The 22,956-nt window shown below is 39.3% G+C and overlaps 1 protein-coding gene across 7 annotated transcripts in view; it reads right to left on the bottom strand.

The window, feature by feature from the left end:
- STAG1 (STAG1 cohesin complex component) overlaps positions 1-22,956 on the bottom strand; it is a 205,295-nt gene that overhangs the window by 134,335 nt on the left and 48,004 nt on the right. For 4 of the 7 annotated variants that reach the window (XM_058189328.1, XM_058189325.1, XM_058189326.1 and 1 more), the window contains one exon: positions 18,767-18,889. In XM_058189328.1, coding sequence (XP_058045311.1) covers positions 18,767-18,795 — 29 coding nt within the window. In that variant the 5' untranslated portion in view covers positions 18,796-18,889. Of the gene's footprint in view, positions 1-18,766; positions 18,890-20,567; positions 20,587-22,956 lie in introns of those variants that run through there. The other 3 variants (XM_058189327.1, XM_058189330.1, XM_058189329.1) reach the window with 3 other exon arrangements.

Below are 22,956 nucleotides of genomic sequence, written 5' to 3'. Positions count from 1 at the left end.
GAGGAAAAATGGGGTATGTGGAGGGGGTCATTGAGAGAGAGAGAGAGAGAGAGAGGGAGGGAGGGAGGGAGGGAGGGAGGGAGGGAGGAGGGAGGCAAGGAAGGAAGGAAGGAAGGAAGGAAGGAAGGAAGGAAGGAAGGAAGGAAGGAAGGAAGGAAGGAAGGAAGGAAGGAAGGAAGGAAGGAGGAGAGGAAGGAAGGGGTACAAACTTGGCACTAGATGCAGCTTCAGAGGATAATCCAGGGCTGGAAGGGACCTGGAGGTCATCTAGTTCAGGGGTCTCCAACCTTGGTCACTTTAAGACTTGTGGACAAGTCTTAAAGCAAAGCTGGCTGAGGAACTCTGGGAGTTGAAGTCCACAAGTCTTAAAGTGGCCAAAATTTGAGACCTCTGATCTAGTCCAACCCTGCTCCAGCAGGACATTGTTTCTGTCTTTTGATCCTCCAATCACGTAGCCACGCCCACCCAGACACATGATACCCCCCCACCAAGTCACGCCCACAGAACCGGTAGCAAAAAAATTTAGATTTTACCCCTGCTATAGGCCACTTCAATTCATTGATCCTAGGTGGCGTGCAACTTCCCAAAATGTGTAATTCTACTATCACCAACGAACAGAGTGCTTTACAGCACAGAGTTCTATGTATATTCAAGGCTTTACATACAGAAATCATTATTCAAATTTCAACCTGGAAATCCAGGGGCGGAAGCATGCTGGAGGTTATAAAATTTATAGTCTTAACATTTAAGACAATATACATTCCCAATAAGGTGTCATTGTTACTTTATACTTTTTAAATTGTTGTTTGCTAGTCAGAGTCACAACCTGAGATTAGAGGCTATTTAAATTTAAATAAAAAAAAACAATCCTTGCTTAATGACCACCACAATTAGGGCTGGTAACTCCATCACTATGAGGAAAAACATATGACCATGATGGGCTTATGACCTCATTTTCTATTCAGTTTTTAAGCACAGAGCTGTGGTCATTAAATTAAGTATCATGCAACTTTATTTCCACCTTCTCTACTGAGCTCAAATGGGGATCGTATGACTATAGGATGCTACAACTATCATAAATGTACTCCAGTTGCAAAGCACCCAAATGATGATCATATGACAATTCTAAAGGCAACTGAACACAAAAGATTTTTGTGTTTTTGGTTATTTTACACTGTCATAACTTCAAATTGTTGCTAAATAAGGCAACTAATATGTGAGAATTACCTGAATGATTAGAGTTAGGATAAAACAGCTATTCTAAAAATTATATGAAGCACTTTACATCAGAAGGTATGTATCACAGAACTCATTATACTCATGCAGATAACTATGAATTTCAAGATTCAAGAAACCATATTGGCCCAAAAATTCAGACCCCTTCACTTTCATCAATTTTGTTATGCTGCAGCCTGATTCTACAGTTGCTGAAATTCATTTTTTTTCCTCATTAATCTACACTCCATATCCCATAATTACAAAGTAAAAACAGAATTTTAGAAATGTGTGTAAATTAATGACAAAAATAATGATTTTCAATAACTGTAGAATCAGGCTGCAGCATAACAAAATTGACAAAAGTGAGGGAGGAGTGAATATTTTCTGAATGCACTGCACATACATTTTGAGCCTTGCATTTCAAAAAAATAAAGCTTTAATGTTTCTACAAAAGTCTTTTGAAAAAGAAGAAGAGGTTTTCCTTGCAAATAATTCACTTTTAAAATAGAAATTTTCTTAGATTATTCAGTAATGTAGTAACATAATCACTTGGTTAGGATCGAGCCAGAAGATATAAGAAAACAGGTATGTTGGGATAATCTAGAATAATGGAAAAAAGATGAAAGAAAGGATGGCGAAGTAGGGAAAAGGGATAAATTGTCTGTGCCTGATTAAACATGGTAAACATGATAAATTAAAGAAGATGGCTAAATGCATTAATATGCTACTCCAATAGGAGTACTTTGTGTCTGAAAAGTAGAGAAGAGATACATTATGAGTACTTTTTGAAATAGTGCATTTTAAATTATATGGAAAGCCTGAAGAGGTTTTATGAAAAAAAAAATGAGGAAAAAAATGAAGAGCCTGAGAGGGACTTGAGGTATGATATATATAAAAACTGAAAAGCAACAGCATTTATCCCAAAGGTGCTTTTTCAAGAGGCAACTGGACTTTCTGGTTTTTCTTTGAAAAAGTTTCGCTTCTCATCCAAGAACCTTCTTCAGCTCTGACTGGATGGTAGGGAATGGAAGGAGTCAACTTCAAAGAAAAACCAGAAAGTCCAGTTGCCTCTTGAAAAAGCACTCTTGGGACAACCATGACCTGGATGACTGAGAATCTCCATAGACAACAGCATTTACAAATTCAAAGAGAATTTAGAAAACAAGAAATGCTGACTGTATTTGGATTAGAGATGTACCCTAAATGTTTTGAGATATCCATCTATCCATCCTCTTTCTGAAAGGAGGTACCAGAATTAAGTTCAGCATTGTCTTCTTTAGAATATATACGAATTTTAGATTATTAATACTAACTCAGAACATTACTTACTAAAATGTTTTGAAATAAATATACCAACAAATTGAATTAAGCTGCTGGTGACTATATCTATGCAGTTTTCTTTGCAATGTTTTAGATGCAGTTTGCCACTATCTTCTTTTGAGATATTTATATATATTTAGATATTTGAGGCTCCGTTTTAATACAATTTATCATTAAAAAAGTCAAAGCATTTATGATTATTTTTAATCTAGCCAATCGTTTTGGAATTCGAATTTGCCTCCCATCCATGATGCAGCCTTAACTTTGGTTACCATCTGAGATTAGTCAAGGTCAGCCAGGCATTGCTACTAGCTTAGTTTATCTACACATAGTCATAGGTTATTCACTAAAATCACTTGGTTGTCCAATATTTGATGGTGCAGACATAGTTTCACTGATTTTATTTCTCTTCTTAGTTAAATATTCATTGATCAATTAAGATTAAAAAGTAAAAAAACATGCATATGAAATAGATGCAAAGTCTGCTTCATCAAAATAAAGAGTCAAAATCAGATAGTCATAAAATTTGTCATTTTAAAAAGAAAAGTTCCTAAATTACCTGCAAGACAGAGAAATTTTTTTCCAAATTTTAGTGTTGCCTGTTTATCTAACATGCCTCATTCGCTTTGCACCATTGCTCTGTTCAGCTGAATTATACCATCCCCTGATATAAGGTACAGCCAATTATCCATACATTTATTGCACACCTCTACAATAAAATATTTTTGTATATCTTTATCTTAGGAAGAAAAGTTATAGCAATAATCCTTTCTTGACATCTTGGTCATTCTATCACATGGAGAATTCAGTCATTACTGACTGCTGCCCTGGAATTGCAAAACTCATTTTGGCCTCATCCACAGCAATTCTGACCTCATCCAGTGGTCAAAGAAAGAAGTATAAATGGCTATTCAACTAACAGTTCCAGGAAGAGAACACCCTGCTTAAAATGTATATAAATGCCAGCAAAGTAATAATCACATCTTCCTAGTCTTGAAGAAATAACTTTCTGTCCTTTCTTTCTCCCTTGTATATTTTCTCTTTTTAGACTACAAGGCAGAGGGGCAAACTCTTTATATTTTACAGTTATTGTGAGCCAGCTGAAATTCAGTACTAGCGCACCGATGCAGACACAGACACACAGAGCTTAGAACAAAGATTTCTAATGAAAATATGAAGGAACTGCAAGAAAGGCATGGAGTACTTATAGTCTACACTGAAAGAATGAGAACATTTTCACCAGCAATACACATTATTTTATTCATATTCATTTTAATTTTCTTTCTGCGGGCTAAAATAGATATAAACAATTACTGAAATAATCAAATAATTCAAAATAATAGCAATTTAAATGAACAATGTCTACAGAATTGATTATGGGCTTTTTAATGCAATAATGACATTTTTAAATGGTAAGAGGAAATATTTGCTTATTAAGTCTTCGGAACAAGAACATTCTAGTTGTAGAATGTACGTCTTAAATTCTCTCACAAAGAAGACAATGTATCATCTCAAATTATAACCAAACACTGGCACAATACTGACAATGGGGGATGACCATGTCATCTGAAAGAAAATTTTCTCTGCCAAGAATCATAGGTCAAAAAAATTCTTATCCTACCTTTGAAAAAATTCAATTGTCAGAATACAGAAGAAAGAACAATGTGTTTTGCTATCCTAGATCTAATCCTTACATAAATGTTGAATCACTTAAAAAAGTGAAAGCAACTGAAAGTGACATCCTTTAGTTTGAGATATTCAGAATATTACTTATAAAAAGTAAAAAGAGAAAAAGAAATAAAGAAATATCTGGCTTGTATACTAGATTTCATAGGAGCATATTTTAATGAAAGGCAGGTCAGAAGCAATGCCTTGAAATCTGAAAGTGGTAATTATCTTGGAAAGATGGAAAATCCTGGAAAAAACAAAAACTAAAGGTTCAATTGCAAACAATTCTTAAGAGAACAAAAAATGGGAGACATAAAAATGTATCAATTGTTGAAAAAAGAAAAGAGGCATTTAAGCAAAGAAAAAAGGGGTGGTGGTAATCAGAAACGGAAACTGTAGGGTGTGCTAAAATTCAGAATGAACTGAATCTTGTAATAATGCTCAATACAAGAAAAAGGCTTTTGGGGGGTATATTAGAAACAAAAGAAACGGCAAAAAGACTTTAATCTCTTTTGTGAGGAAAAAAATGTGAACTACAATGGAGAGAAGGATGAACATCTTAACTTGTATTTTATGTCTGTCTCTTCTCAGAAAGAAAACAAAACCTTAGCTAGCCATCATTGTGCCACTAGTGGAAGGAGGGAGCTGTAGTTCAGGATAAACAATGAGAGGGTGAAAGAACTGAGTTAATTTCAACAAGTTCAAGTCTTCGGGGTCAGATGAATGACATTCAGCACACTGAAGAAAATAATTAAAATTAATGCAGAACAGTAATCTTTCAGAATTTCTGGAGAAGTGGTAAGATTCCTGAAAACTGCAAGGATTCAAGAAACTACAGATTTGTCACCTTGACACCTATATTGGGCAAATAATCATCCTCGAGAAGATTATTGAACATGTGTTTCTTAGCACTTGGATAGGAATGTAGCAATTGACAAGAACTAGCATACATCATTTGAGACTAATCTGATCTTTTGTTTTTTACAAGAGTGAAAAGCTTAATAAACAAGGGTGAGCATGCTGTATCTTGCATTCAGCAAACCATCTGACAAAGTCTCTTAATATCCTTATTCATAAAATGATAAAATATTATCTAAGTCAGGGGTCCCCAAACCCCAGTCCATGGAGCGGCACATGCCAGAAACTGGTCCATGCAAACAAGCGAAGTCCCATCCTTGGCATGCAGGCAGCATGCAAAACTATGCCCACCTCTGATCTGCAGAAAAACCTCTTCCCCGAACTGGCCCCGGAGCCCAAAATGTTGGGGGCCACTGATCTAGATGATACAACTACTAAATAACTTAACATTAACTGAATTATCACTCAAAATATGTTCATAAATGGCTTAAAATCACTTGGAGAAAAAAATTGAGTGGTGTGCCACAGGACTTCATCTTGAGCAATGTATTGTTCAACATTTTAATGGATGAAGGGGTTGAAGAAATGATTATTAATTTTTCAGATGATAGAAACATAAACCCCAGTGGCTAATTAATGCACAGAGGCTAAAAGATTACAAATACAATTTAACAACGGGCCAAAATGAATGGGTGAAATTTAATGAGTAATGTAAAGTCTTGTATCATAGGAGGAAAAAATGAGAAAAAAAGGCACTAGTTTCGGATCATGGATAGTTTGGCTTTGCAAAAGTACAAATGAAAAATAACGTAATGTTCTTTCAGTAACAAGTTCCTGCCATCAACTCTTGGCAAAATAGAGGTCTTCCAATTTTAGCAGCAAATCAACTCCTTTATCACCTTTACTTATTTTATGTAAATAGAAAACTACTGTTTGATTTTCCTTATAGTATGAACTTTCCTAGTCATATCCCACACATGAAATTTACACTACCAGAAATTTGAAACACACTGTATATACAATGCAATAAATTTCTGCTTGCCTAGAACAAAAGACACAGAAGATGAAAAAGTGATCTTCAAAGAAAATAATGCCAGTGCAAGGTTAGCATATACATTGTACAGTATGTTCTAACAGCAAGGTAATTGACAATCATATTAAACAGAATACCAACCACATTAAACAGATTCATCAGCTTTTTTCGCTAACTAGTTCTGCTTTTTTTGCCCTTAGCAATTACTTTACTAATCTTATACCAGTTTTTTTTATTAAAATTTATGGAAATCTGTACTTCAGAAAATGAAAAATACGAGATGGGAAAGTATCTGTCTAGCACGGAATTTCATTAAAATTCAACTAACTGAATATGAATCTAATTATGAAAATGTCAACTTGACAGAATTCAAAATTAGCATAATGTAACTAACCATTGTCCAGCTGATGTATTGTATATTTAAACTGGTGAGTTCTAGTCCTCACTTAGGCATGAAGTTAGCTGGATGATTCAGGGATGGTCACTCTTTCTCAGCTCAGGGAAGAAGGCAATGGCAAACACTGCTGAAAATGCTTCGAAGAAAAATGGGGGACTTGCCCAGGTAGACATCAAGAATCAACACTGAGTTGAAAAGACAAAAACAAAACAAAACAATCTCCCCCCACCCCAAAAAAAAAACCCTAGGCCCTGGTGATTTGTTTATGTCCAATTTGTCTATAAGGCCTACCATTTCTTCCCTCATTGCCTTTTATTTATTTGTAAAATTTACCAGCTGCCCATCTTATCAACAGCAACTTTGAGCAGCTTACAATATTATATGGCTCAAATTCATCCAATTTACTTCCTGGAACAGGATCTACTTGAAATATATAGTGGGGAATAAGAAGGTGTGGCATCCAGTGTCCTGTTTGACTTTTAAATTGTTTGACTCTTTTATTCGATTGATTTACTTTGTAAAACTCCTAGAGCAGTCTGGGAAATGTAGCTGAAAGGGATCAAGACATAGAAGGAATGGCAGAACCTAGGGACAGAGTTAAAAGAGGGATCAGCATACAATCCCTATGTAGCTACACACGGACTAAGGTCATCTCCCCACACACACACACACCCAGAATTCCATTGACCCTTACCTAACTACAAGCAGGTGCTGACACTTAGTTGAGAATATTCCTGTGCATACGCTTTAACAATAAATCAGTTTAATTAGATCTTCATGTGTGAACCCCGTCTTACGTGCCAGACAGAAAATGCCAAGGCCACATAATGATCTTTATGTTGTAAGCAGATTTAGATACTATTTGGTCTAATTATGTCTGGCTGTAATTCTTTAAATTGTCCCTGTAGGGGTTAACCTGTTCCTTTATGTTGCTGCACAGTCTTATGTAGAAATATACTTTTAACTACTAAATATTTATTTATTTACCAACTGATATAGAGATGCTTCATAAGTTAAGTTTGCCCTGCAGGTCTTTCAGTTCTGGAACAGATGGCTGGTTCTGTGGTCTGAATCCACTGGGGATTAAACATGTGCAATGACTGTATGATTAGAGAACTGCTATCTGGATTATGAGGCAAAAATTCTAATACTACTTCTCTTCTTTGCTTTTTTTGTTACTTTTGCTGTTGATATTAGTTTAATCGACATTCTACATTTAGAATTCAACCCCCCACCTCCCATTTTCCATCTTAGCAATTTTTTTTATTATTCCATTTGGGTAGGATAGTTTTGGCTTGGTTTTTTTGCTTGTCAAGTTTTTATGTATTTCTCAATTACAAAATATTTATTTTTCTCAACACAATAGACTCCTTTACTATTATCAGTTTTACATGCGTATTTTCTCCTAATATGGCACTGACTGTGATGTGCTAGTGACATTTATTCTTTCTATGCTTTTATCTGTAAACAATGGAAACGATTGTAGATTCTCTCTCTTATTTTTGTGCATTTCAGATTCATGTTTCCAGGGATCCTTGCAGTATCCACATAGACAGTATGTACTGAGTATACTACTATGGTTCATGCTACTGAAACTGAAAGCAAATTACTTTCAGACCAACTTATGTAAGAGTTCTAAATTTGTAATGCAAAAACAGGATTTCTTTCAATAATTTTTTATATAAGCCAGGAACAAACTCTAATCAATATTGTAGAAGGGAAAAGCAATTGTGATTTGTTTTAATATTAGTTTTCTCCAAGTGCTCAGATGAAATGGGAAAAAAGGCAAGCAAGAAAGGAATAAACCAGGATACCAGTTTTAAAAATACTAAAACCTTTAAAATAAGACACAATTCATTACTCACTTACCTATAGTTTTGCTGTTAAAAAAACCCTTTCATGCAATACATTTTTAATCAAATAAAGGCAGAAACAAACTACTGAATCCAGCTTTAGTAAATCATATAACTAGAAACAGAATAATTCTGAGAGTTTTTATACATATTTTCTATAAATCTGGGAAATCTGGACCTGGGATAGGCAAATGTGGATGTTTGATTATGTTACAGGTATCATTACAAGATATAAGCTGTTCCAAGTAAAGCTGTCTTCTGCAATTCACTGATGATGCATTTGTTAATGTTCAAGTGCTGCTTCAGTTTTTTGGGGATTGTATCCAAGCTATTCGTATTCGTATTACCTTTGCTTTCTTTTACGAAAAGTTGTTCTATTTCTATTTGCAGGTCTTTGTATTTTGTTATTGTCTCCAGTTCTTTAATTTCTATTCTGCTGTTTCCAGGTGCTGTCACATTTATTATCTAGAATTTTTTATCTTTCTTATTGACAATTGTTAAACCCGGGGTATTAAACCCAGCAGGTTTAAATTCTATCAGTTTGAATTCTAAAGTCCCAGAGCACTTTAGCATCTTCATTTTCTATCACTTTCTCTATTTTAATGAATTCACCAGTTCTTGCTTGCCAGCAAATGATATTTCTTGCAGATTTTCCAATGCACCATTGTTGCTACTTTTTCATCCCATTGTTGTCAGCCAACAGTCTTAACTATACTATAGCCCATTTTTCACCAGATGCCTAGGAAGTCCAACACCCTACTGCTGTCCTTGATGACCCTCATAACAACTGAGCCAGTATGTGTTTCTGTAATTTACATCTCACCATATTTTTTATGGCAGAAACACTGTTTGTCTGACTCATCTGATGAGACCTGTCCAATATATATATCATCATCCTCATAGCACACAAGTCCCACAACTACAGCAAGGTGAGATTTGTTTTTTAAAGGCTGTCCACTGTCTATCTAGTTTTATATTTTAATTTTATTAAGATTTTTGGGGTTTTGCCCAGAGTCCATTTGAAATGGAAAGGTCAGCAAATCATCATTATCATTTTAGGCATTCCCATCAAAACATGTATTTTACCATCTCAATAAAAATGCTTATTAGCTGAAATGATAAGCAAGTTAAAGATGTTACTAATTATTACTATTTTTCCAAATTCTTCCCAGTAAGTGACACACATTCAGATTAAGTTCAATGTGCATGTAGTATTAAATATCAGATTCTATTACTTAGCACAGTATCCTACAGATACTAATTTGAAGTTGAATTAACTCTTAATAACATTTGCTTTATCACAATTAAAGTGGCGTTGATCCTACCTGAACACTCCTTCGCATGGCGCTGCGAGAGAGAATCCAGGAATGGGTGTTGCTCTTTCTTCTAACTGGAAACCGAGCCTGTCATCATTTTTTGATGACGCTTCCTTGCCTGGTGACCTCTCCAGTTTGGCGAAGGCGTAGCGATGATGAGCCTTGAAATCTGAAAACATTAGCCCCTCCTGGACTTTGGACCAGACAGCCACCAGGGTGAGTCTGGATTCTCTCTCCCAGTGCCATGAGAAGGAGCATTTAGGTAGGATCAACACCCCTTTTCCATTGCACTGGGGAGAGAGAATCCAGGAATGGGGCTTACCAAAACTGGCCTGATATGGGTGGGAAGCAGTCTGGTCCTCAGTACCCCCTTCAGTATGGACACTCTGGAGGACTCACCGTCAAAGGGCCGCTTCAGCCAAAGCGAAGGTGTCCAACTTGTAATGTCTGATGAAGGGTGATGGAGAGGACCATGTCGCTGCTTGGCAGACCTCCTCAATTGAAGCCTGCATCACCCACTCCTGATGGAATGGGCTGTGACATTCCGAGGCATCGGTAGAGTCTGAAGCTTGTAGGCCTTGGCAATGCATGCCCAAATCCACCATCCCACGGTCAATGGAGTGACCTTTTGTCCCAACGTCGAGGGCTGGAAAGAAACAAAGAGGGACTTTGTCCTCCTCAGGGGGGGAGTCCTTTTAACAGAAATGTGGAGAGCCCTCCTCACATCCAGAGTGTGCCATTTCGTCTCTGGGGTGTGTTTTGCCCCAGACAGAAGTCAGGCAGAATCAGTTCTTGGGCCCTATGGAACCAGGAATTCACCTTGGGGACAAAGGAGGGTCCAACCACAGGACCATCCTGTCAGGGTGTAATATGCATGTCTTTCTTCACAGAAAGGGCTGCCAGTTCTGAAATCCACCTGGCTGATGTAATGGCCACAAGGAAGGCCACTTTACATGTAACATAATAGCAGAGTTGGAAGGGACCTTGGAGGTCTTCTAGTCCAACCCCCTGCCCAGGCAGGAAACCCTACACCATTTCAGACAAATGGCTATCCAACATTTTCTTAAAAATTTCTAGTGTTGGAGCATTCACAACTTCTGCAGGCAAGTTGTTCCACTTATTGATTGTTCTAACTATCAGGAAATTTCTCCTTAGTTCTAAGTTGCTTCTTGTCCTGCCTTCAGGTGCTTTGGAGAATAGCTTGGCTCCCTCTTCTTTGTGGCAGCCCCTGAGATATTGGAATACTGCTATCATGTCTCCCCTAGTCCTTCTTTTTATTAAACTAGACATACCCAGTTCCTGCAACCATTCTTCATATGTTTTAGTCTCCAGTCCCCTAATCATCTTTGTTACTCTTCTCTGCACTCTTTCTAGAGTCTCAGTATCTTTTTTACATCGTGGCGACCAAAACTGAATGAAGTATTCCAAGTGTGGCCTTACCAAGGCATTATAAAGTGGCATTAACACTTCACGTGATCTTGATTCTATCCCTCTGTTTATGCAGCCCAGAACTGTGTTGGCTTTTTTGGCAGCTGCTGCACACTGCTGGCTCATATCCAAATGGTTGTCCACTAGGACTCCAAGATCCCTCTCACAGTTACTACTGTTGAGCAAGGTACCACATATACGGTACCTGTGCATTTTGGTTTTTTTGTCTAAATACAGAACCTTACTTTTTTCACTGTTGAATTTCATTTTGTCAGATAGCGCCCAATGTTCAAGTCTGTCAAGATCCTTCTGTATCTTGAGCCTATCTTCTGGAGTGTTGGCTAGCTGATCTAAGTAGCTTGAAGGGTCCCCTGGTAAGGACATTCAAAACCTTCATCAGATCCCAGGTAGGGTATCTGTGGATCACAGGGAGCCTCAAGTTCATAGTACCTTGAGGAACCTGCGTACGGTAGGATTTTAGTGAAAGACTCGAAACTCCCACATGACAAGACTGAAGACAGTGCTGCCATATGTCTTCAGATAGTATTAGGTTGTCCAATCCTTCCTGGAGGAACTCCAGGTTTTCAGCCATGGACACCCAAGACGGATCAGTGTTCTTCCTGGAGCACTAGGTGCAAAAGGCTCTCTAGGTAGCATCATATACCCTGTTGGTGGATGGCCTCCTAGAGGCCTGGATGGTCCCGATGACCCTAGAGGAAAGGTTGACTTGACTCAGGACCCTCCACTCAAACGCCAGAACTGGAGCTACTGTAGATCCGGATGGATCAGGGCCCCCTAGCTGAGGGAGATCCTGTCCTGAGGGCCAGGCCAACAGGTTGACCAGGTCAGCAAACCATGATCTCCTGGGGCAATGGGGATGCCCTTTCCGTCAACACCCTCCTGATCACCCTGGAATTAGTGGGAGGGGAGGAAAGGTGTATAGAAGCCCCTGCGGCCAGGGAGAGTGGAGGGCATTGACCCCCTCCACCCCCGGTGATGCAAACCTGCTGAAGAAGCTTGGCACTTGAGCATTGCCTGGTGTCGCAAATAGTCTGGGACTGAAGCACGGAAGCGCTCTGTTCATTTCTGAAACAGGGTGGGGTGCAGATGCCATTCTGTATGGTCCACTGTCGCTCTGCTGAGGCAGTCCTCCTGCACATTCCACACCCCTGAAATATGTTCTGCCCTTATGGACAGAAGGTGTGTCTCTGGCCAGAGGCCCAGATGTTCAGCCTCCTGCATGAGGGACCTTGAGTGGGTACTCCCTTGGCGGTTGATGTGGGCCTTGGTGGCCACGTTGTCTATTAATACCAGAATGTGTTGCCCAGTCACAGTACTCTGGAAATGCCCAAGAGCCAGGTGTACTTCCCTGAGCTCCAGCCAATTGATATTGTGGCTCAGGTTTGTCTGAGTCCACCGGCCTTGGGCTATCAATGACTGGAGATGGGCCGCCCCAGCCGAAGAGGCTGATGTCCCTCGTGATGTTCAGACGGTCGGGCTGTTTAAACAGGCAACTCCTGTCAATGGCCTCGGACATCCAACATTGGAAGGACTGCAGTTCCTTCTGTGGAACCCTGACCTTGACAGTTAAATGCTGCTGGCCTTTTGGTAAGGCAGGAGGAACCATTGTAGAATTCTGGCATGTAGACGTGCCCATGATACAATGGAAATATAGGACATCATTTTGCCCAGGAGTTGGGACAGGAGAGTCAGAGATACTGTACCTTCGTTCTGGATGGGCCTCGTTAAGGTCTGCAAGCTGTCTCATCTCTCTGGTGAAAGGGAGACCATGAACAGCAAAGTGTCTATGATCGCCCCCAGATGGAGCAACCAGGTGGGTTGGAGAGAAATGGTTTTTCTTGGTGTTGATTGAAAAGCCATGGTCCTGGAGTACCATGATCGTTGTTTGTAAATCCTCCTCTGCCTGGGGCTCGGAGAAGGATTGGATCAAGATGTCGTTCAGGTAACACTGGATCCTGATCAGTAGAGCCCGCAGGTGGGCCGCCAATGCTGCAAACATCTTTGTGAATACCCTTGATGCTGATGATAGGCCAAAGGGTACTGTTTTGTATTGGTTGTGTTTGTCTGCATAAGAGAACTGGAGGTATTGCAGGTGAGAAGGCAGGATAGGTACATGCAGTTATACTTCCATCAAGTCTATGGAGGTGAGGAAGTCACCCCTTCAGATGCTCTCTAGAATTGAATGGAGGGACTGCATCTTGAAACGTTTGTAGGTGAGGTATTCGTTTAGCCTCTTCAAATCTAGAATTGCTCTCAACCTCCCCACCCCCAGTTCTTTGGGATCACGAACAAGATCGAATAAAAACCCTGCCCTATTTGGCCCTGAGGGACCGGTTGGATGGCCTAGATATCCAGGATACTGAATAGCTGTCTTCATCAGGCCTCTTTTCGTTGCGTCTCTTGATACAGAGTAGTGGACAAAGAAATGTGGGGGTGCAGAGAGAAACTTGAGTGCTAAACCAAACCTCACCGTGTTGAGTACCCAACTGTCTAATCTTGTAGCCTCCCAATGATGTGCATAGAGGCTGAGTTGTCCACCAATGGGAGGATCGGCCTTGCAGTCATCGAGAGTGGCGATAGGGACAACTTCCTGCTCCACAAAAGGGCCACTTATTTTGAAATAGTTGGCGGTTCCGAAATGCAGGCCTATCTGGTTGTCTGTCTTTCCCGCCGGGGTATGGTCTCTGGGACTGGTGGTAGTTGAGTCCTGTGTCCGGAGCCTGAAAGGACTACCTCCAGAAATAAGGTGAGGGACGTCGGTCCCCCCGTCGGTAAATGGAACACATGGTCTTACCCCTGTCCTTGTAATCGACAAGGATGGGTTCCAGGGCCTCCCCGAACAACTTGCTTCCCATAAAAGGAGATGCCAGCTTCCACTTGTTCTTATTGTCAGCTTGCCAATGGTGAAGCCATATCAAGCGACAAGCTGTTACAGAAGATGCAATAGATCTGGATGCGAATTTTAATGCAGAGTGGCATCGATTGAGAAATTAGCGGCAGCCACCAATTTATTTATGTCTTGGTGAAGCCTGACATCCTCTGAGGCAACCCTCGCTTGCATCTGGTGAAGCCAGAGCAAGGAGGTCCGGTTGAAAAAGGATCCGGATGTAGTGGCGTTTACCGCCCAGGCTGCCGCCTGGTGAGCTCTGCGAAGAGCCAATTCTGCCTTCTTGTCATCTGCCTTGAGGCAGTCCATGGCATCGGTAGGCAGGAGCACAGTTGATTGCAAGGCTGCCACCGGACTCTCTACAGTTGGCATTTGCAATACCTCTGAGAGGTCTACAACCACATTATACAGTCTCTTTTCATTCCAGCCAGGGGAGGCCCCGCCCTTGGATGAGCCCATTGCCTCTGGACAACGTCCAGAAAGAGTTTGGACAATGGAATGACCTCGTTCTCAACAGTCGGCTCAGAAAAGAGCGTATGACCGGTATCCATTGTACTTGGATCTGTCTCAGAGACTGGTTCAGATCCTAGATTGGTTACAGTCTTAGCTTCATGTAACAAGAACTTGAATAGATCAGGCCTAAAAAGGCCTGTGAAAAGCAATAGGTCTGGGGCCATCCCCTCATCCTCTAAAAAAGCCATAAAGTCATCCTCCTCACCAGAGGAGTCCCCGGTCCAAATGGAATGGGCTTGGAAGGGAAGGCTCTGATATTCTAACCAGAGTCCCTGTGCCATGGGTGGCAAGTGCTGGGCCCAGTACTGCTGAAAACTTGGAGGAGGTTGACTTCTTTGCTGCAGACCTGCAGCTATTCCCTGCATTATTGCCTGGGAAATAATCATTTGTAAATGGTCAGCCAGTTTTGACCCATTTTCCCCTTGGCGGAGCCCTGCCACAGTTGGGGTAAAGGTGGCCTCAGATGCTGGCCTTGACCTCAAAAGAGGAATTTGACCGTCTATTCCTGTGTCTGACAGGGTGGAAGCTACAATAGAAAAAGCCTAATTTCTCTCCTTGATTCTCTATGAATAGAAGAAAGCATCTCTCTAGCGCCATCTGGTGACCAGGCACAATAGTGAATAGGCTGCAAGAGGCTTGTATCTTTACAAAATCCCAATGGTCATTCTTCTGATGGGCGGGGCATGACAGCTCCTCCTGAATGAGGGCTTCCGGCACTCTGACTCTTTGCAGCCTTTTAGGCTTTGGCCAGCTCCCATTCAATGGCTTTTGGGGCCTCTGGTCATTTTTTTCAGCCATCCTCGAGCCTCTGACGCTTGCAGAGGCTGCCTTATGGCTCTGGCCTCTTGCTTGCTTTCCAGCCAATCCTCAGATGAAGAAGCTCTGGCTGCAGCTTGGGGAAGCAATAGGTAAAGCCCTACTGTCCCCTTCCTGAGGTTTTTGACTGGTAGAAGGCAACGAAGTAGCCATTTTCCACCGCGTTGATGCAGATCCGACCCACAATGGGTAACAGCTGCCATGGCTTGCCTGCATGCCGATCACACTAGGCACTACCAGTATGTCCAGGCGAATCTGGATAGGGACTGAGTCCCCTCCGCTGACCGTGCAGGCAATGCCAGGGGCCACGGCCAGGGGTGAAATGCTCCCGGTTTGGACTGACTCACCCGATCCGGTAGCGATGGCAACGGGTGGTTCGGAGAACCGGTAGCAAAAATCCCTGGCACCGCCCCCTGCCTCTGCTGAGCCGTACCATCATCAGAGATTTTTTTTTTACTTTTAAAAGCAGTTTTTCTTCAGCCGAAAACATGCCTTTAAAAGTAAAAAAAAAGCCTTTGAGGATCCCACGGCTCAGCTGAGATCGTCAGAACCCTTTAAAAGTTTTTTTTTAACAACCTCTCTAAAGGTTTTAAAAGGTTCCTCTGGCAATGCCAGCTGAGTTCCTCATCACCAGAACCTTAAAAAACATGTTTTCTACAAGCTCTTCAGCCAAAGAGCTTGTAGAAAACCTCCTTTTAAGAGGTTCTGGGCTGCAACGAAGCACTTATCTTAAACTGCTCCTTTACGGCTGGGAAAGCCATGCTTTACAGCAGTTGCATCAGGTAGCAACTAAATCTGCCTGCCTGAAATCTATCTCAGTCAGCAACTCAATTTGCCTGCTTTGCTGGCTGAGGAACTCTGGGAATTGAAGTCCACAAACCTTAAAGTTACTAAGGTTGGAGACCCCTGATCTAAAAAATATACATAAAATAAAATAATAAAATAAAATATTCGTGCAGCTTTCTGAGATTTGGTGTGTTTCTGTAGTGTTTCACTCTAACTACACAAACACACAAAATCTCACAAAGCTGTATGTGGCATTTTGTGTGTGTGTGGGGGGGTCAGTTGTGTTGTGTTGTGTGTGTGTAAAGTGTGAAAGTTGGTTTTTGAGCTTTTTGTGGCTGTGTGAGGTTCCTGCATGTTGCAGGGGCCATTTTGGGTGACGTGCAGCTGCTTTTACATTGTGTGTGAGTCAGTTGTGTTGTGTTGTGTTGTGTTGTATTGTGTGTAAAGTGTAAAAGTTGGTTTTTGAACTTTTTGTGGCTGTGCGAGGTTCCTGCTTGTTGCAGGGGCCATTTTGGATGAAGTGCAGCTGCTTTTACATTATGTGTGAGTCAGTTGTGTTGTGTTGTGTTTGTGTAAAGTGTGAAAGTTGTTTTTTGGTACCTCTTATTGTTTTGTATACTTTATTATTTTTATTATTTATTGTTATTGGCCGCGCCCACTCAGTCATCTGACCACCAAGCCACACCCACCAATTAAGCCACGCCCACAGAACTGGTAGGGAAAATTTTTAGATTTCACCCCTGGCCACAGCTCATGTTTGAAGCCAATTCAAACAGAATCCTTTCTCCACCTGAGGCAGGAATGGCAGAGATCTCGGCTTTGCAATAGCTGGAGAGGTTGCTAACCAGCGGACCGGTTAGCTGTCCTGATCGCTTCAGCGATTCCCGATCAATTTTTCCCCTTCTGCTCACAGTTCAGAGAGAATCCAGGAATCAATGTTGATAAGCAGTTGTTTAGAATGTCTCTTCTGGGTGAAGACTGAGCCAAACTGGGTAGGTCACCAGGCAAGGAGGCGTCACCAAAAAATGATGACAGGCTCGGTCTCCAGGCAGAAGAGAGAGCGACACCCATTCCTAGATTCTCTCTCCCCAGCGCAATGGAGAATATATCCATTTTTACTTTTGTTTAAAACTCTTCACAGAAAAGTCATGAGCAGTAGCAATATTTTACTAATAGCTACATTTTAATAAAGCTTTATAAAATCAACTCACGTCTAGTGAGATTCATAATCCTGCCAACAGTTTTGACATTTTAAGTTTCAGTCTCTCTATAATAATCTATTTAAATTAAGAGCATCTAAATATTTAAGATACTTTTAATTTATTTTGAATGATTTCATACTTTATAGTAAAAGGTACAATATAAACAATAAGAATAAGAATATTAGATATTTATAATGTAGCATAATAAAAATCGAGCAACTGAATAAACATTTGGTTTATTTCCAGGCGTATAGCTACCAAATGTCTACGTTATTTATTTATTTTTGCTTCACCCTGTTTTGACAACCAGTTCCATCCATTTAACATTCCTAAATCTACTTACAAAAAAGCCACAATGTTTTTTTATTAGGAATAATTCCAGAAAACATAAATGAAGAAAATCACAGTTCACCAAGCTATATATTGACAGCTACAAGAACAAATCAGGCACAACATTGGGGAAAATTAAACTTTTGCAATGATACAAGATTGGAGTATATGTAGCAATGGCAAACCTGACATATTCATTCAAATAGAAGCCTAATTATTGTAAATTCAAGCAGGAATGACTCCCTTATATATGATACATTATTCAACAAGGCAAATTCAGACAATTCAAATACAGTTTTTAGGAAAACAATAATCAAATCAATCAAAAACAGTAATGAAATTAAACAGATACAATTAATAACCTCCAATGTTTAGTGTGATCAGCAGTTGGGGAAATAAATGAAGGGAATGGAAGTATCAAAAGTTTTCTTTCATGATATTTTTACTTATATTTTGCTAGCAATTGTTTATATTCTACATTGCTTCCCTATCTTATTATCTTCAGTATTATGCAATTTCTATTTAAATAATATTTATGAAATAACAATTTCAGCTAATTTCAGACTAGAAAAAACTCACAATATATTTATTAAAATTCAGATCTATTTTTGGTGATCTATTAAGCATTAACTTTTTCTCCCCAATGATAGCATATTTCTGATACATAACTGTATCTTTTTACTTTTACAGAATGACCTCAGAAGATAATTGTCTTAACTCAATAAAATACTGCTTTATTGATTCTTAGAACTTTATTCTAAAGTTATACTTAAGAGTTTCCCTAAAAACAGTTTTTCAGGATATATTTTCTGTATGTATATCTGTATGAGGGGATACAACTACCAAAAACATTCATTTCAAAAATCAGCATGCAGATTGTGCTCATATTAAGATAGTTTTTAAAAGAGATTCCATTACTGGAATAAGAAAAAGGACATTTAAAGGGAAATTTGAATATCATTTTTACATTTCCCAAAATTAATTTCAACCACATAGTGCTTATAAAACTGTAATCAAATATATGTTATAGCAAATCCCTTATTTTTTCACAAGGATATCCTTGATGACCAGTAATTTACCATATGGATTGCTGTGATTTAATTATAAAATTAATACTCACTGTAACACTGGTAACTCTGAAGTAATCATTTTGTTGCGCACTATGACCTGCTAATGTAACCAAAAAGATATCTTGTAGAGGTATCTATCTGTCAATGTCTTCGTAACTGTTTTCAAATCCAATCTATAAATAAAACAAAAAATAATTAAACACAGTTCTGAAGTTAAAGATAAGATCCAAAACAACCAAAATTTAAAAAATTCAAGCCAATTTAGATTACATTCCAGTCAAACAATGTAATTATAAATTATAGTCATGTGAAAAAGAAGATACACCCTCTTAGAATTTTACAGTTTTACATATCAGGACATAGTAAAAATTAACTGGTTCTTAGTAGTTCTTAAAACAACCTCAGATGAACAACACATGACATATTGCACCATGTCATCATTTATTTTACGAAAAGAAAGACAAAATGGAGAAGCCATGTGTGAAAAACTAAGTATACCCTTACTGCTTCCATAGGTATGAAGAGGTTAAGTAGCAACCAGGTACTGATAATCAAGTTCAACTGATCATCAGCAAATGTGACTACCTCTATAAAAGTTGAAGTTTTGATGTTTGCCGGTCTCCAGCATTGAGGTGTGTGTTAACACAATGCCAAAAGGTAAAGACATCTTGGAGAAGCAATCACTGCTGACCAACAATCTGGAAAGGGTTATAGGCCAATTTAAAGTGCATTATTCTATAATGAAGAAGATTATTCATAAGTGGAAAACATTCAAGACAGTTGCCAATCTTTCCAGAAGTGTACATCTCAGCAAATTCACCCGAAGCTCAAACCATGCAATGCTCAAAGAAATTGCATAACTTCCAAGAGTTACTTCTCAGACTCTACAGGCCTCAGAGTTAGCATGCTATATGTCAAAGTTCATGACAGTAAATCAGAAAAAGACTAAACCAGTATGGTTTGTTTGGAAGAGTTGCCAAGAGAAATCCTCATCTCTCTAAAAAGAACATGGCAGCATGGTTTGATTTGCAAGGTTGCATCTGAACAAATCACAAGATTTCTGGAACACTGTCCTTTGGTCCCATGAGACCAAAGTGGAGAAGTTTGGCCATAATACACAGTGCTACGTTTGACGAAAACCAAGCACAGCATATCAGCACAAACATCTTATACCAACTGTCAAGCATGGTGGTAGGGTAATGATTTGGGCTTTTTTTGCAGCCACAGGACCTGGGCATCTTGCAGTCATTGAGTCAACCATGAACAACTCTGTATACCAAGGTATTCTAGAGTCAAATATGATGCCATCTGTCCGACAGCTAAAGCTTTGCCAACAATGGGTCACGCAACAGGACAATGATCCCAAGCACACCACCAAATCTACAACACATTAGAGGAGTTGCACTGGCCCAGTCAATATCCAGGGAACTGTGCAAATGCCTACAAACCTCAACAAACTGAATCAATGTTGTAAAGAAGAATGGGCTAAAATTCCCCTATAACAATGTGAAAAACTGATAAAGTCATACAGAAAACTATTACTTTAAGTTATTGCTGCTAAAGGGGGTTCAAGCAATTGAACATACATAGTTTTTCACACATGGCATCTCCAATTTGTCTTTCTTTTTGTAAAATAAATGATGACATGGTGCAATTTGTCATGTGTTGTTCATCTGAAGTTGTATTTACCTATTTTTAAAAACTGCTAAGAACCAGATGAGTATATCGTTATACATAAAACCACAGGACTCAAAGTGGGTGTACTTTCTCTTTCACATGACTGTACATCAGTATAACATAACTTAGACATTATTTCATGTGCAACTATTTAATTCATTTATCATTCCCCACCTGTCTATTCAGTTACAGCACTGAAGATGGCTAACAGTTAGTTAAATGTAGAATCTAACACCACCATCACCTGCCAAAGAAATAAGTTAAAAGCTATACAAACATTAATAATTAAAAGCATGACAAAGGAAATGAGTAATGCTTGTTCTCCTAAAGGAAAAAAAACACAACTGGGGTCAAATACAACTCCCAAGAGAATGCCCTGGTCAGTTTTGGAGTAGTATATGTATGGAGTAGAAGAGAGTACAGAAGCCAGGTGAGTCACAGAACACCAAAAATTGTGTATGTTACTGCATTCTGGATCTGTTGCAGCTTCTGGATGATCTTCAAAGGCAGACCCATGTAAACCTTTTGGGTTTTGCGGCCCAGAGGGGGATAGTTTCACGAGAGAAGCAGGCAAGCCCACATGTACACACAGCTCCATTTGTGCGAGTTTGTGGGCAGGCACATCCACCTCTCGCACAAATGGAGTGCACATACGTTCAGCTGCTTCTCGCGCAAGTGGGGATGGTATGTCCAGGTCCTCAGCCACCATTTCTGTGGCCTGGTTCCAAACTAATCAAGGACCGATAGTGGGCCACGACCTGGGGATTGTAGTCCCCTGGACTAAGGCATGCGTGACTGTGACTAAGGCTACCCAGTTCAAGGATAACCCTATCACCAGCTCTCTAAGCAGGAGCCATAAGTCCAAATGGACCCCCAAACTGCACACCAGATTTGTAGAAAAGAATGTTACCCAACCAGAGTAAGGGGTGTCAACTCTCCTGACAACCAGGGGGAGGGGAATCACTCTGTCTTGCTAGGGTTGACTCACGACTGGTTTCTCTCCATCCAGGCCCTTACAGCCTTCAGGCACTGATTATTTCCTTATGTCTGTTCTTTAGAATATAGAAAAGGACCAGAAGCATAATATACACATAAAAAGAAACAATATTTTTTTAAAAAAACAACAAAACATTTTAAGAAAAAGATCTAGAAGGAATAGCAAAAATCCACTCAGTAATAATTGAGTAGGCTTGGTGTATACAGAATAATTACTGGTGGAAACTAATGAGGAAAGAGAATGGATTGATGTATCTGCAATTCTGAAAAAAGGAACACTCAACACTATAATATGCATAAAATAATTCTACACTTTATATCATTGAAACAATTATAGAAAGTTCAGAAATATAAATAAATTGCACTCCCCAGAAAAGTGGGGTTAGGGACAGAGAAAGGATGGATTTGCTTGCTTGATATCTTTTCTTCTTGTCTAGCAAAGACATCTCTCTTACAGCAGGATAACTAAACTTTTGCCCAGCTTTTCTCATAGGTTGTTCTAGGCTCTCCAGCCTCAACCAAGTTTTGTCAGTCCATGTATCATTAGTGACACTTCAGATAAAATGCCCACTGGACCCTTGGGGAGGGGAGATTGTACCTGGAAGGAAGCACTGTTTGATGTGAGATCTCAAGAAGTGACTGCATGGTATAACCAAGTAAGCCCTATTGAGCTGGACCAAATTATACATATTCCAGCCTAACTGTGGCCTAGCAACCTCAATTCCTACAAAGTATTTTTTTTTTTTTGTGGGCTGCAAAAATTGCTTTAAAAGTGTAATTTACAGCTCACTGGCTGTAAATTTGAGATCTCTGTTACATCTAACAGCAGGTATCATAACTAATTTCTGCCTTATTGGAAATGAACAAGGAATGTCAGTTCCCTCATCCTCCAAACATAACATAACCAGAACTTTTTGAATTTTGGATAATCTAATTCAAAAGAGATCTTTAAGGGGACTCTTTAAAGAAAAAAAAAGCAGCAACAGAATATGCAAGCTAAATGAAGATAAAATGGATTTTTAATTATTAATAAAATATTCAAAGACTAGGAATACGTATAATTGTTATTATCTGACATTCCAATTACAACCCATATACCCATATATAACCCATATAACAATTCTGCTAATCTACAATTTATCAGAAACCAATGCTATCACACTGAAATTATAGTAATTTCTTTTGTTTGCAGTATGAATTCTACTTGGAACTAACCATCTATTTTATAGCTTTTATATTTCTCTTTTCTTCATCAGGCATATTAGTGTGCATTAACAGCCAGATCATATATATACAACATTGCTTGTGACCTACTAGAAAGTTGCTATAGCAACCACTGCTTTCAGCAATACATGTTATGCATTTTAAGTACCATCAGAGTGAGTATAACATGCCTGTCATTAACCAACATAGCTTATAATAGCTCAAAACGAAATATTCACCAAAAGGAAGTATAGTTTGCAGATAGTAAAATCTAACTTAAATCTAACTTAAATTATCTTAAGAATATCTAACCTAGAATAAAAAATAAAACAATTTATAGAATATAAAAGCCACTTGTGATTGA

The sequence above is a fragment of the Ahaetulla prasina genome, chromosome 6, assembly GCF_028640845.1.
Source record: "Ahaetulla prasina isolate Xishuangbanna chromosome 6, ASM2864084v1, whole genome shotgun sequence".
NCBI classification, from domain to species: domain Eukaryota; kingdom Metazoa; phylum Chordata; class Lepidosauria; order Squamata; family Colubridae; genus Ahaetulla; species Ahaetulla prasina.
The sequence above is the reverse complement of the archived record's forward strand: the minus strand, read 5'-3'. Positions and strand labels throughout refer to the sequence as shown.